This window comes from Chiloscyllium plagiosum, unplaced genomic scaffold, assembly GCF_037043375.1.
Source record: "Chiloscyllium plagiosum isolate Xiang-an unplaced genomic scaffold, Cpla_swu_hap1 HiC_scaffold_3, whole genome shotgun sequence".
Classification (NCBI taxonomy): Eukaryota; Metazoa; Chordata; class Chondrichthyes; order Orectolobiformes; family Hemiscylliidae; genus Chiloscyllium; species Chiloscyllium plagiosum.
This window is the reverse complement of record NW_028270141.1, coordinates 12,097,562-12,113,839: the sequence shown is the minus strand read 5'-3', so window position 1 is coordinate 12,113,839 and position 16,278 is coordinate 12,097,562. Positions and strand designations below refer to the sequence as shown.

At 41.5% G+C, this 16,278-nt stretch overlaps 1 protein-coding gene across 1 annotated transcript in view; it reads left to right on the top strand.

The window, feature by feature from the left end:
- The first annotated feature begins 715 nt into the window (after positions 1 to 715).
- LOC122540913 (adhesion G protein-coupled receptor F5-like) overlaps positions 716 to 16,278 on the top strand; it is a 33,315-nt gene continuing 17,752 nt past the window's right edge. The window contains exons 1-5 of the mRNA XM_043677206.2: positions 716 to 807; positions 3,375 to 3,458; positions 5,529 to 5,580; positions 14,521 to 14,610; positions 15,911 to 16,083. Coding sequence (XP_043533141.2) covers positions 3,390 to 3,458; positions 5,529 to 5,580; positions 14,521 to 14,610; positions 15,911 to 16,083 — 384 coding nt within the window. The 5' untranslated portion in view covers positions 716 to 807; positions 3,375 to 3,389. The remainder of the gene's footprint in view (positions 808 to 3,374; positions 3,459 to 5,528; positions 5,581 to 14,520; positions 14,611 to 15,910; positions 16,084 to 16,278) is intronic.

The following is a 16,278-nucleotide window of genomic DNA, read 5'->3' as shown; positions in this document are numbered from 1 at the left end:
AGGATGCAAAACTAATCACAACATTCCAAATGTGATCTCACCAGAGTCTTAAACAGCTTCATCATTCCAGAGATACTATACTATCATTGCATTTGCCTTCCTAACTGCCAACTGAACTTGTATGCTAACTTCAAAAGACCCTGAACTCAGATTCCCTTTGTGCTTCAGATTTCTGAAGCTTTACTCCATTTTTTAAAAATAGTCTACATCTCTATTCTTCCAACCAAAGTGCATTTTCTCACATTTTCCCATCTGCTACTTCTTTGCCCCATTTCCTAACCTGTCCAGGTCCTTCTGCAGCCTCTCCACTTTCTCTTCCTCCACCCATCTTTGTGACATTTTCAAACTTAGCAACAATACCCTTGGTTCCTTCATTCATATTATTAATGTATAACAGTTATAGTTCTGCTCCCAAATCAAACCCCTGTAGAACTACTTTATTCACCTGATGCCATCTTCAAAAAGGACCTTTTACCTAATTTCTGCCCACTAATTAATAAGTTAATATAGAAGCATGATGCAATGTTGAAATTCCCCAATAGTGGAACATATATTTGCAAAGGTTGATACAAAATGCAAATGTATTTCATACCTTTGCGTGAGATAACATTTTATTTGTTTGAGGTTATTCTGGTAGTTAAGTACATTGTGCATTGGCTTATATAATTAGATTATTAGTTTGTTGCCATATTTCATCACCTATAGGCATTGCTTATGCCTGGCAATCACACTAGATTGAGAATCACAAAACTACTGGCTTGTTGTCTCTACAGTCTAACAAAAAGATCAGAAGTACCCGAGGAAGCTGTGAGTATAAGTTATTCTATTGGCTTTGTTTTATGGTGTGTTCATTTTTTCTGAGTAGTTAATAAATGCAACACGAATGAGTCTCTTAATCCAAACAACCAGTGTTATTAAAATGTGATTGAATAAAATTGATTGCTATATTATTTTAAAAATTAAAATTCCCTTGAATCAAACTCACAGGTTTTGCAAAGCAACATTTCCAGCATTGCAAATGACATACTTCTTTTTTATGATGCTAACTTCAATAATTGATTTGTTCTCTATGGTCAGTTAAATTATTCAAACATTCATTTCTGATGTATAATCAATATTTGTTAAAAAAAATCAGTTTTTAAATAGGATTTATTCAGTCACAGGGAACTTTACTGGGTCAACTTTGTCTCTTCATATTATAGTTCTAACTAACAGTTATTGCTTAAACAATATAAGAAAAAACAGATGAACCAACATTTGGATTGATACATGAATGAAAAAGGTTTAGAGAGATATGAGCCCAGAATAGGCAAATCAGATTAGTTTAGTTTGGGAAACTTGGGTTGGCATGGACAAGTTAGACCGAAGGGTTTGTGACTCTATAATTTGATGGTCATTTGTCTTATTTAATATTATTGGATCTTGATGCATTCAAATGTTACAGTTGGCCCAGGGTGAAGATCCCTAATTCATTACACTTCCAGCTGGGATGCCCCTAAATAGTTATGCTCCTGTGTGAGTGGGAATGAACTGCCCTCTTTTCTTACATAACGTCTCCATCTTGTTTAGTTGCAACAAGGTCAATTAATAAAAACAATCACTTCCCCTGTGGATACCTTTACCTGCCCAAATATTTGGTGCAGCGGTGGTGTCCCTACCCATTGACCATGGAGGTCTGGTTTAAGTCCCACCGGCTCTCGAGGTGTGTAATAGCATCTCTAAACTGGATGATTAGAGAAAAATAGGTATAACTTTGTTTTAAAAGGTGTCAATGTAACCAGGCTTTCTCAAATTAAAGAAAGACTGAATTTATTAGCTAGTAAAATTCAAGAATAGATAATATAATGTCACTTACACATTAGAAATGAGATGCGAATCTAAAAAGTAAAAATAGAATGAGAACATAGGAATCAGACTTTGGCTTGTCCAAGACAAATGAATTGTGAAACATTGTGGCTAATAAAGTGGATGATTCCAATTGCACTGACTTTGGAAGTTAAGTAGTTGTTTGGAGCTGAAAATGTGTTGCTGGAAAAGCGCAGCAGGTCAGGCAGCATCCAGGGAACAGGAGAATCGACGTTTCGGGCATAAGCCCTTCTTCAAGAAGGCCTGAAGAAGGGCTTATGCCCGAAACGTTGATTCTCCTGTTCCCTGGATGCTGCCTGACCTGCTGCGCTTTTCCAGCAACACATTTTCAGCTCTGATCTCCAGCATCTGCAGACCTCACTTTCTCCTCAGTTGTTTGGAGCTTTTTGGTTTTGCAGTTAGCTGAAAGGAGTTTATTGTAGTTTCCTTCAACAGCAACTTTGCTTATGACTTGTTTTCAGCAACGAGAGAGTGAGTGAGAGAAACATTGGGCAAAATCTTATGAAGGTACAAACAACATGGGTTATGGCAAGATGTGTGACAGAATCGGACAAAACAAGTCCGGCAAGATCCGTCTCAGTGACAGAAGGCCATCGTGCCATCTATACCTTTCACAAGTGGTGTGGTGAGTTTCTCACCAGGCAGTGACGAGTTGTCAATTCAGGGGGATTATTACTTGGTAAACAAATTGTTGATGGGGCAATTGACCTCATTAACGTATCTTACAAGTGTACTGAACAAGCTAGACATTGAGAATTCTCGATATGGAAATCAAAGCAGCTACCTGACGAAGTCAGCTCACTGCTTTTTCTGAATAACCTCATGTAAGACATTGTGCACCAACATCTCAGGGCACACTCCAAGGGCACCGGTTACATGTACCCCATTTTCATGGATATTGCATCCATTATGTACCAGCTTCTAACAATCATTCTGGCAAACCTGCAATCCATGTGTAGGATACATCTACTCTTTAATGCTGGAGCTGTGCCATTGTCATTACAGTTGGATCTCTAGGCTCAACTCTTGCTGTCGTGGTGCTCACTCACTCTGAGCATACCTGGGTGCTCACAAAACCCTGTGATTAATAGGCACTATCTACATCCCCAATCATTGACATCTGACATTTATCAATCCCTCCCACTACACACCTCTCTGATCCACTGCAGAGTCTGTTGGAGATGCTATCTGGCGCTGAGCAAGACAGAGGTTATTTGCAGCTGGTATTGAGCTTTATCACAAGGTACCTGCTCCCACCTCCATGTTGAGAATTTTTGATGTCTATTTGTTCAGCGTGTTTGCTAAGTTCAGAAGCTGAATATTAATGAGGTGGTTAATTAATATTGATAACAAATTTTGATCCTCTTTAATTGGCAGCTCGCTGTTGTGTGGTAAGAAACTTGTCTTGACGAAATCTGCAGTCCTCACTTTCTCCTCCTTGAGGAAATTGCTAACCTACATTTTCATTATTCAGGTTAACATTTGAGTTCATAAAGCATTTCTTCCAGGAAAATCTCAAAACCATGGAGGCGATGCTTCTTGTAATTGTGGCAGTCTCTCTTCTGATACCACCTTTGAAGTCTCAGTCATTCGTGAGTAAATGGTCTTTCTATTTAAAATTAATCGGGTCCAATGCAAGTGTGGCACTCGCGATCCTTGCTGATTTTCCACAGAGCAATGTTACATATTTCTGGTAGGCTACCCAGATCTATGGAAGGAGATATCTATAATACGACAAAGATGTGGTTACAGTGCAATTTAGCTGATAGCTATCAAAGCTGGCTCTCAAAATTATTTTCTCAAAAATTTCCAAAATACCATTTGATTGAATGACATAGAGGATGCGTAGGGCAGCTATCACAACATGTTGAGATTTAGTCAGTGCACGTCTATAAATGAAATTACGAACAAAACCTCATTCTCCTTTATGTCATTACCTGCAAGGGTGAACATTTTATCATAGAATCCCAACTGTGTGGAAACAGGCCATTCTCCAAAGAGCATCCCACCCAGACTCACCACACCCCCTCACCACCCACCCCCCAACCTATCCCTGCTTCTCCCATGGCTAATCCAGCTAACCTACAAATCACTGGACACTATGGGTAACTTAGCATGGCCCATCCACCTAACCTGCACGTCTATGGGCTGTAGGAAGAAACTGGAACACCTGAGAGGAAACCCAAGCGGACACAAGGAGAATGTTGCTTGGGTTTAGTGGTCTGCCAGAAAGAATGGGGAGCAAATCAGCTGAATACAGAAGGGAATAAAGTGCCAAATAATGAAACATCACAGGCAAAGCAAGCAAATGTAATATAGTATTCTCTATGAGGTTGGCAGACAAAAGAATATGTAGAGTTTGATGGAAACATTAAACCAAAATGGTATAAAATCTGACAGATGGTATGAAGGCACTAATTGCATTATGATTGAATCCATGAAAGAATCCCACATAAAGGATACCAGGGAAATAATGGTAACATCGCTGGACTAACCCTCCAGAACTCTAAGCTATTGTTCTAAGCCTATGGGTTTGAATCCCACCAGGCAGATGGTGACATATATATTCAATAAAATCTGGAATAAAGAACTGACTTAATGGTGACCTGTAATTTCTGTTGATTGTCATAAAAACCCAACTGGTTTAGGGAAGGAAACCTGCTATCATTACCTGGTCTGGCATACCTGCAACTCCAGACCCACAGTATTGTGATTGACTCTTTGCTGCCCTCTGGGCAATTAAGGAGGAGCAATAAATGTTGCAATACCCACATCCCAGGATTTTTTAAAAACAGGTTGATTAATTAATATGGTTGTATTGATGTTTCTATTGATGACAGGAAACAATGGAGAGAATTAGTAGAACTGCAGTTTCTGGGGAACCCTACTTCCACTGGTATAATGATGAACTAAATACAGTATAGTGGGCGGCACAGTGGCACAGTGGTTAGCACTGCTGCCTCACAGCACCAGAGACCCGGGTTCAATTCCCGACTCAGGTGACTGACTGTGTAGAGTTTGCACATTCTCCCTGTGTCTGCGTGGGTTTCCTCCGGGTGCTCCGGTTTCCTCCCACAATCCAAAGATGTGCAGGTCAGGTGAATTGGCCATGCTAAATTGCCCGTAGTGTTAGGTAAAGGGCTAAATGTAGGGGTATGGGTGGTTTACGCTTCGGCGGGTCGGTGTAGACTTGTTGGACCGAAGGGCCTGTTTCCACACTGTAAGTAATCTAGTAATCTAGTATACTGCATATACATTTCAATATGAGCTGTGAAAATTTCTGGTATTGAATATGATTCATTATCCAAGTAAATTGCATTTGAACATAATGTGTGCTACATGGTATATGTTGGTACGTATGTTGTACATAACTTTTCATCTGCTTGAGGATCTCTTTCAGATCTTTTAAACGGCCGTTAACTGGTTCGTCAGTAGTTTCACTGACCATCTTAAAATAATTTATTTGATTAGATTGCTTGAAATTGGATGGCTTTTCTGATTGGCCATTCTGAATATTGTTGGATACCTATCCAAATTAATCATGAAGAATTATTGTTGTCTTACCTTCTGTTTTCTGCCACATGAAATCTATAGAAAAATGTCAAGTATTCGAAAACCAAATCCTTCATTCTTATGTTGTTGGTCATTTGTACCGTTTGTAGGGTGACTTTTGCCTAAAGGATAAAAATTCTGTACCGACAGCTGCAAACACTGGTAAGAAGTAAAATTCATCCATTTATATTGTCCAGTGATTAAAGTACTATTGTAAAACCTAAAATAATTTCCTATTATCTTAGCATCAGCATATTCAATACCTTGCAAATAACAGAGGTTAGACACTTAAAATATGGTACCATTGGTACCAAACTCCTGCTCAAGTTTGAATTTTACTCTATTTTGAACAATAGCATGAGGTAGTATAATCAGTTACAACAACAACACTAAATTTATGTAGTAGACATCTGGCTGTTTGGGCAGCTCAGTCAGTTCAGGCTATTCCTGTTTGGTTATGGTCAAGGGTCATAGAAACACAGACACACAGAAACTAGGAGTAAGAGCAGATATATTGCTCTCTGGTTTGCCATTCAATATGGTCATGACTGATCCTCTATACCAACGCGTTCTCCCATGCCCATTGATGCCTTTATTATCTAAACATGTATCAATCTCTTTCTTGAATATGTTCAATGTCTTGGCTTTCTGTTACAGACTATTCCATAGGTTGACAAACCTGTGAGTGAAAAGATGTTCCCTTTTCTCAGTCCTAATTTTCCTATCCTGTACCCTGACAGAGTGACTCCTGGTTCTAGACTCCTTGAGTAGGGGAACACTCTCCCTGCATCTGCTCTCTCCAGTTAAAATTTTATATGTTTCAATCAGATCAACTTTTATTCTTCTCAACTCTAGTGAAGACAGGACCAATTGAACCAATCTCTTTTCATTGTCCAGTCCTGCCAAACTCCGGTAGCAGCTTAGTGAATCTGCGCTGCATTCTCTCAATGACAAATAGACATAGACATAGATATAGACATAGAAAAGTACAGCACAGAACAGGCCCTTTGGCCCACGATGTTGTGCCGAGACTTGATCCTAATGTAAAATATAGTAACAACCTACACGCCACTCAAGTCACTGCTATCCAGGTGCATGTCCAGAAGTCACTTAAATGTCTCCAATGACTCTACTTCCACTACCACCGCTGGTAAAGCATTCCATGCATTTACAAATCTCTGTGTAAAAAAACCTATCTCTGACATCTTCTTTATACCTTCCTCCTAATATCTTCAAATTATGACTTCTCGTACCAGTCAATCCTGCCCTGGGGAAAAGTCTCAGGCTATTGACTCTATTTCTCTCATTATTTTGTGCACCTCTATCAGGTCTCCTCTCTACCTCCTTCCCTCCAGAGAAAAAGTCCGAGCCTATTCAACCTTTCTTTATAAGGCAAGCCCTCCAGTCCAGGCAGAATCCTGGCAAACCTTCTTTGCACTCTCTCCAAAGCCTCTGTATCTTTCCTATAGTAGGGCAACCAGAACTGGACACAATATTCCAAGTGTGGTCTCACACCAGGGACTTATAGAGCTGCAGCAAAACCTCACGGCTCTTAAATTCTATCCCCCTGTTAATGAAAGCCAAAACACCATATGCTTTCTTAACAACCCTATCCACTTGGGTGGCAACTTTGAGGGATCTATGTACTTGCACACCCAGATCCCTCTGTTCCTCCACACTGCCAAGAATCCTGTCTTTAATCCTATATTCAGCATTCGAGTTCGACTTCCAAAATGCATCACTTTGCATTTATCCAGGTTGAATTCCATCTGCCATTTCTCAGCCCAGCTCTGCATCCTGTCTATGTTGCGCTGCAGTCTGCAGTAGCCCTCTAAACTATCAACGACACCTCCAACCTTTGTGTCATCTGCAAATTTACTAACCCACCCCTCAACCTCCTCATCCAAGTCATTTATAAAAACTACAAAGAGCAGAGGCCCAAGTACAGAGCCCTGCGGAACCCCACTCAACACTGACCTCCAGACAGAATACTTTCCATCTACAACCATTCTCTGCCTTCTGTCAGTCAGCCAATTCTGAATCCAGATAGCCAAATCTCCCTGTATCCCATACGTCCTGACTTTATGAATGAGCCTACCATGGGGAACCCTATCAAATGCCTTGCTGAAATCCATACACCACATCCACTGCTCGACCATCGTCGACCTGGCTTGACACCTCCTCAAGGAACTCAATAAGATTTGTGAGGCATGACCTGCCCCTCACAAAGCCATGCTGACTGCCTTTAAACACACTATGCTTTGCCAAATAGTCATAAATCCTATCCCTCAGAATTCTTTCCAAAACTTTGCTGACCACAGGCGTAAGACTGACTGGTCTGTAATTGCCAGCGATTTCCCTATTCCCCTTCTTGAAAAGAGGAACAACATTCGCCTCCTTCCAATCCTCCAGTACGACTCCCGTGGAGAGTGAGGAGGCAAATATCATCGCTCGTGGCTTAGCAACCTCCTTTCTCACTTCCCAGAGCAACCTATTATAAATCTGGTCTGGCCCTGGTGACTTATCAATCTTAATGTTTTCCAAAATTTCTAGCACATCAACCTCATCAATCTTGATCTGGTCAAGACTGTATTCCAGCTCCTCTAAGTTATCATTTATAACAAGTTCCCTTTCCTTGGTGAAAACCAAAACAAAAAACTCATTTAGGGCTTCCCCTATCTGCTCAGACTCCACGCACAAGTTCCCTATGCTATCCCTGATTGGCCCTACCTTCTCCCTGATCATTCTCTTATTCCTCACGTATGAGTAAAATGCCATTGGGTTCTCCCTAATCCTTCTTGCCAAGCCTTTCTCGTGCCCCTTCCTGGCTCTCCTCAGTCCATTTCTGAGCTCCTTTCTAGTAAGCCTGTAATCCTCTCAAGTTGTGCTGGATCCTTGTTTCCTCCACCTTACATAAGCTGCCTTCTTCCTTTTGACAAGAGTTCCTCTGTTCTCATCATCCAAGGTTCCTTAATCTTACCCCTTCTTACCCGCCTCAGAGGAACAAATTTGTGCATCACTCACAACTGCTCCTTAAATGGTCTCCACATGTCTGCTGTGCCCTTTCTGTGGAACAATTGCTTCCAGTCTATACTTCCCAACTCCTGTCTGATAGCGTCATAATTTCCTTTTGCCCAATTGAATATCTTCCTTCGGTAATTGCTCCTTTCACTTTCCAAGGCTATGCTAAATGTGAGGCAGTTGTGATGTCTGTCACCAAAGTGCTGTCCCACCGCGAGATCTGACACCTGTCCTGGCTCATTGCCGAGCACTAAATCCAAGATGGCCTCTCCCCTCGTCAGTCTGTCTACATACTGAGTAAGGAAACCCTCCAGAACACACCTGACAAAAACGGCTCCATCCAAACCATCTACATTTAGGAGGTTCCAGTCGATATTGGGAAAGTTGAAATCACCCATAACAACAACTTTGCTACTTTGGCATTTTTCCAGAATCTGCCCACCTATGAGTTCTTCAATCTCTCTACTGCTATTAGGTGGTCTGTAGAAAACCCCCAATGGGGTGGCTGTTCCCTCGCTGTTCCTAACTTCCGCCCATACTGACTCAGTAGACAAACCTTCCCCAACAACCTTCGTTTCTGTAGCTGTGACACACTCTCTGATTAGCAATGCTACACCCCCACCTCTTTTTCCACCCTCCCTGTTATTTTCAAATGTTCTAAACCCTGGAACATCAAGCAACCATTGCTGCCCCTGTGAAACCCACGTCTCCATTATGGCCACAACATCGTAGTCCCAAGTACTGATCCATTCTCTAAGTTCGTCACTCTTATTTCGGACACTCTTTGCATTAAAGCAGACACACTTTAACCAATCCCTTTGTTCCATCGCTTGAGAAACATTTCTTTTAGATTCAATATATCCTGTCACTGTCACGTCTGCAACTGACCCCCTCTCAGACATGTGGCTCTGATTCCCACCCCACCCTGCCAAATTAGTTTCAACCCTCCTGAATCACACGAGCAAATCTCCCACTCAGGACATTTCTACCCCTCCAGTTCATATATCCTCTCTTAGATCAGGAGACCAATCTGCACACAATATCCCAGGCGTGAATTAGATCAAACAATGCCAGCCCACCTCCTTTCTCTATTTGTCTGTCCTTCCTAAATATTGAATACGTTTGAATGTTCAGTTTCCATCCTTGGTCACCCTCGAGTCATATGTCTGTAATTGCAATTGTGCCATAAGTATGTCTATCTATTTGCACTGTTAATTTATCTGCCTTATTTGAAAGCCCTGCATACTAAGACACAATACCTTTACACTTAACATTTTAACATTCTTAGTTATCTTTATTTTCTACTTTAGCCCTTTATCTCTACATTGCACTGTTGCTTTTTACTTTTCTGAGTTTCATTTCTCTCCTTGTTTCCACCTTCTCTGTCTCCCTGTTAAAGTTCTCATCCCCCTGCCATTCCAGTTTAAACCCTCCTTGATAGCACCAGATTCAAATCTCTAATCCCAAAGAAATTGGCCTTAGTCCTGCCCAGCTGCAGCCTATTTTGTTCAGACTGGTCCCACCATATCCAGAACTGGTCTTAATATCCCCTCAATCAGAATCCCAACCCATAGACCATTCATTCAGCTACATGTATTCATCTGATATATCCTGTTATTCGTAGGCTTGCTGACATGTAGCACTGGTAGTACTGCTGAGATTATTACTTTTAAGATCCAACTTACTAACTTAAGCCCTAACTCACTATACATTCAGCTTTGAGGACCCTATCCTTCTTTATCTGTGTTATTGATACAATATATACAATTAGTAGTCCCATTTCAAATAGCCTCTTCAAGATATCCTTGACCCTGGCACTAGATAGATAAAATGCCATCTGGAAATCTATTTTGTGGCTGCAGACATGTCAGTCTGTTCACTTTATTATTGATTCCCCAATCACTAGCACACTGCCAATCTTCTTCGTTTTTATGCACTGGAGACTTCTGTGGTGCAATGAACCTGACGATCATCCATCCCCTTTCTGTCTGTTCAAGTTTTACCTGCAGAGTGAGCACCTCACTGAACGTGCTGTCCTTGATAATGTTAGCTCTTCAGATACCCTATAGTGAGCCTATGTACAGCTCCAATCCTGCAATGGTGTTAGCCAGTAGTTGCATCTGGATACATTTCTGGCACACATGGTTGCCAGGGACACTGGATATGTCTGTAACTTCCCACATTGTGCAGAAGAAGCATGTCACAGGTCTGAGCTGTGCTGCCATGAATTCCCTTTAGAGTAAACATCTTAGTTATTCCCTTTAAAGAATATTAATTACTCTAGGGATGCTTTTCCACTCCAAACACTCCCATTCCAGTCCAAAGTTCCTACCTTGATTTGTTAAACTACTGGACTGCAGCAATTTAATTCATTGGAAAAGTGGAAGTATTTAACCTGACCCTACTCTGGATGCTGCTGGACCTATTTACCAACATACTCTACCAGCAATGTCATCACTCTCCACTCATGCAAGCATGACAAGCTGACTGTCTGCAGTAAGCAGCAAGGTGAGACAGAAGTATTGTGAGCCTTTAAAGTACTGCTGAGGGGGGGGGAAAGTACAAGTAGACACAGCAGGGATACTGTGAGTGTTCCGGAAGGTGTGAATGAGTGAACACTGAGAGAGTGATTCCTAAGATATGGCCTGTTCCAATCTGTGAGCTGGACACCTGCTCCTCATTACAAAGTGCTCTTGCTAGCTACATTCCAATGATGGGTACCAGTCCACTCCAGAATGCAGCATTGGAGTACAGCACTGTAAGTGGTTTGGAAGTGTACTTTGTGATGCGGAAAGGCTGGTACATGTCAGATGGCACTATCTATGTGGCTGCTACCTATAATGCGTGCCGTGAGACGCTGGTGTCAAGTGTCTAAGACAGAGGTCTGGAGGAGCAAGCAGTGAGGTGGAGACTTTGGGTATCTGTTTGGCCTTTCATGCCAAGAATTCACAGCATCTAGTTTCTAACTGATGTGTGAGAGATGGCACACTGCACATTAATGAGGTAAGATTAAGTAATAATTTATAGGCCACTCGCCACTCACTGGTCAGAGTCCCATCTTAATACCAAGGGCTTAGCAAGAGAATGCAATGTTTTGGCCTTGATGTTAAGAAGGGCCTCACTGGACGTCTCACCTGATTTTTATAAATTTCTCTCCATAGCCCATGTCATTCACAGAATGGGAAGATTCCAAGCACAAAATCTGTGCAGTCATAATTCTAAACTAAATGGACAGTGTACAAATGTTTGTGATTTATGGGAAGAAGGTTGGGCAAAGCTTCTTTTCCTAAAACTTCAAATTTGTATTCCAGATAATGGTACTTCCAGTTATCTGTTTCAATTGACATGTTTTGTCAAACTAGCAATGTACTAACTATTGCAGTTTACACAATGTAATGTTGGATATTAACCAAAGGTAGAGGGATTTTTGTAGTCAAGCTGAAAGAGTTCCAAAAATGGCATTACCCAGAGTTAGAGTCACAGATGTGCAGCGCAGAAACAGACCCTTCAATCCAACTCGTCCATGCTGACCAGATACCCTAACCCAATCTAGTCCCACTTGCCAGCACTTGACCCATTATCCCTCTTAATCCTTCCTATTCATGTATCCATCCAGATGCCTTTTAAATGTTGTAATTATATCATCCTCCACCACTTCCTCTGGCAGCTCATTCCATACATGCTGCACCATCTGCATGAAAAGGTTGCCCTTAGGTCCTTTATATATCTTTCCCCTCTCACCCCAAACCTATGCCCACTAGTTCTGGACCCGCCCACCCCAGGGAAAAGACCTTGTTCATTTATCCTATCCATAATCCTCATAATTTTGTAAACCTCAATAAGGTCACCCCTCAGCCTCCGACGATCCAGGAAAAACAGCCCCACCCTGTTCAACCTCTCCCTACAGCCCAAATCCTCCAATCCTAACAACATCCTTGTAAATCTTTCCTGATCCTTTTCAAGTTTCACAGCATCTTTCAAATAAGAAGGAGACCAGAACGGCACACAATATTCCAAAAGTGGCCTAACCAATGTCCTGTAGAGCTGCAACATGACCTCCCAACTCCTATACTCAGTGCTCTGATCAATAAGGAAAGCATACTAAATGACTTCTTCACTATCCTATCGACCTGTGACTCTACTTCAAGGAACTATAAACCTGCACTCCAAGGTCTCTTTGTTCAGCAACACTCTCCAGGACCTTCCCATGAAGTGTATAAGTCCTGTCCTGATTTGATTTCCACAAATGTAGCACCTCGCATTGATTTAAATTAAACTCCATCTGCCACTCCTTGGCCCATTGGCCCATCTGATCAAGATCCTGTTGTACTCTGAGGTAACCTTCTTCACTGTAAGAAACAAAACTCACATATTAATAAATTTCAGTTCGAGTCAAATTCTGAAGCAGCGGATTTTATTGATACGTACTTGCAAGAACGGGTGCCTAACGAGTAAGCATCTAACGAGGGTTACATTCTGATTTATGCTGTTCAGCTGCGTCTCTCAGTCCTCCCCTTTCACCCCATTGGTTACTTTTATTGTAGCGCGTGGCCTATCACAAGCTCTAGCTTCACTCCACCTTTGTCTAGCTTCTCTCCGCCTCTGTTTACTTCTCCCATTACTCTAAGCCTGTCACCCCTTCCTCTTGTTTATCTCATTCCTTATATATGACTATCCTGGCCTAGTTTGCTGTCTTCGTGCGATCATCGTGCCAAACTAAATTCCATCCATTGGCCACATCCCTCCTGCGACTGGCACACTATTCTCCTGTTACTGGTACATTCCGCTACACGGTCACTCTGCCCTATTAGTCATAGATAATTCTATCTGTTTTCACTTCTTCTGTTTCCCTATGCCTGGTATATCCTGCTGCACGGTCGCTCTGCCCTATTAGTCATAGATAATTCTACCTGTTTTCGCTTCTCACTGTTTAGAATTGGCATGCGCAGTCTAATTTTATAATGTAAGCTTTTGCAGAAGCAACACCTGTTCCATTATTCTGCACAATTTTAACCCTATACCTTACATTCACTGTCCACTACACCTCCAATTTTAGTGTCATCTGCAAACTTACTAACTCTACCTCCTATGTTCACATCCAAATCATTTATTTAAATAACAAAAAGCAGTGGACCCAGTGCCAATGCTTGTGGCACATCTCTGGTCACAGGCCTCCTATCTGAAAAGCATAATAGAGTAATGGAGTAATGGACAGCATGGAAACAGACCCTTCAGTCCAACCCGTCCATGCCGACCAGATATCCCAACCCAATCTAGTCCCACCTGCCAGCACCTGGCCAATATCCCTCCAAACCCTTCCTATTCATATACCCATCCAAATGCCTTTTAAATGTTGGAGGACATTAATGAAGCAGCTGAAGATGGTTCGGTGTAGCTCAGGAGGAGCTCCTGCAGTGCTGTCCTGATGGGCTGAATTAATTAGTCTCCAACATACACAACTGTTTTCCTTTTGCTATGTATGACTGAAAACAGCTAAAATGTCCTGCTGATTCCCATTGATCTAAGTTGCTATGGGTTCTTGATGCCAAATGTTATCTTTATGTGAAGGGCATTAACTTGCAGTAATGGAATTCAGCACTTTTGTCCATATATGATGAAGTCGATAATGATTTCAAGAGCTAAGTGATCCTGGTGAAACCTAAACGGAGCATCAAGGAGCAGTTTATTGATGAGTAATTGTCTCTTGGCAACACTATCAATAATATCTTAATTGGCAGATGATTGAGAGTGCACTCATGGGACTATGATTTGTCAGGTTGGACTTGCTTTCTTTTATGTAGGAAGGAAATAGCTGGGCAAGTTTCCACATTGTCAGGTAGATATCAGTGCATTTACTGAGACTGCTGACATGGCTGTTTTGGGGGCAGGGTCTTCAGCACTGATGATGCCAAGTATCCAGCGTTTTCAGCTCTTTTCAATATTATGTGATGTGAATTGAATTGGCTGAGGACTGCTATTTGTGACGCCAGGATTTGTAAACAAACTAGTGATCAGTTTTCTTTATGAAATAATCTGGAATTCTTAACTTGTTTTCATTCACTGAAATAATTTAACCTGTAGAAATGAAATGCACCTTGAAATTGAAGAAAAATGAGAATTTACCCAAATCGTTGGTACGATGTTATTATCGGAGCAACACTACATCGAATGGTAGGTTATATTTACTACACTGAAGAGCAAGCAAGACTCAGTATAATTTACTCAGAAACCACATTCCTCTTTCCTAATATTAACACCTATCATTAGCACTTAATTTGCAGCTCTAACTCTCTTGTACTACCATGAGCATTCCTTGCATCTTTTGCTCAGAGAACTCCCACCATCTGTTAACCTCACTCCTCCTGTACTTTGTTAAGTCATTATTTCCAGGCCCCTTCTGTTCAAGACTATGAGATATGGGTTTGAAAATGTGAACTCTGTTACTTACTGGACAGATGCTGCCAGATCTGTTGAGTTTATTCAGCACTTCCTGTTTTGTAAAATTCAGATCACCAGCATCTGCAATATTTTGCTTTAATTTAAGTGATTCGCTGCAACTTCTCTTCCAGGTATGCTCACTTTGAATACATTCTGCTGTTCTCTCCAACAGGATATCCATTTGAATCTTTAACCTTGTTTGCCTTCATTGTCTTCTGTTTCCCTCCATTTGTTTGAGAAAGAGGCTTTCTGATGAAGCTTGAAGCTAAAATCATTGCAGCCCAGACAGAAATAGGCCCTTAAGTGGTTATTAATTGATCACTTAAAGGGTGTGATTGGAGGCACGTTGCTGGAGCATGGACCTTTCCACCCAAACTTAATTTGGATAAAGGTGCGAAGGTAGGCAAGTTTCGTCTGCCATCGTTCTGCCGAATTACGTTCACTCCTGCCTCCCATTCCACCACCTCAGGGCCAAGATTCAGCCAAATATCCCATACCCTATTTATAAACACGCAGGAACCAGATCCCTTGAATAAGCGCCAGAGACCCGGGTTCAATTCCCGCCTCAGGCGACTGACTGTGTGGAGTTTGTACATTCTCCCCGTGTCTGCGTGGGTTTCCTCCGGGTGCTCCGGTTTCCTCCCACAGTCCAAAGATGTGCAGGTTAGGTGAATTGGCCATGCTAAATTGTCCGTAGTGTTAGGTAAGGGGTAAATGTAGGCGAATGGGTGGGTTGCGCTTCGGCGGGTCGGTGTGGACTTGTTGGGCCGAAGGGCCTGTTTCCACACTGTAAAGTAATCTAATCTAATCTAAAAAAAAGCTGGCTTGTCTTGAGAGTCAAATTCTATTTGATTAATGTTGCACTTTTGAAAGAAGTTAAATAAATAATATGTACAAATAGAAGAGGAGCAGAATAAATTGGCAAATTGACCTGTATGTAACATAGTTTAATAAAAGCACATTCACATCTCACACATTTGCAAGTTTTTGGTATTCTGATAATTACTGTGTAAATGCTGTTTTCTTTCCTCAGATTGTCACATTCTGTGTTATGACCCTGTTTATGGACTAGCCAAGTCAGGGCAGGCGGCAATAAAAGAATGCCCTAAGAATGAGACTGGATGTATGAGAAAAAAATGTGAGAATGGAAAGTACTTATCAGAAGAAAACTTTTGTGTATTGGCTGAGATAAAAAACATGCTGGAGGTACTGTATATTGTAATCAATTCAGTCACATATATAGAAATTTCTGGGAAAGCTCAACAGATCTGGCAGCATCTGTAGAGAGAAATCCGTTCTGAGGAAGGGACACTGGACCTGACATGTTAACTCTGCTTTCTGTCCACAGATGCTGCCAGACCTGCTGAGCTTTTCCAGTGATTTCTGTTTTTGTTTCTGATT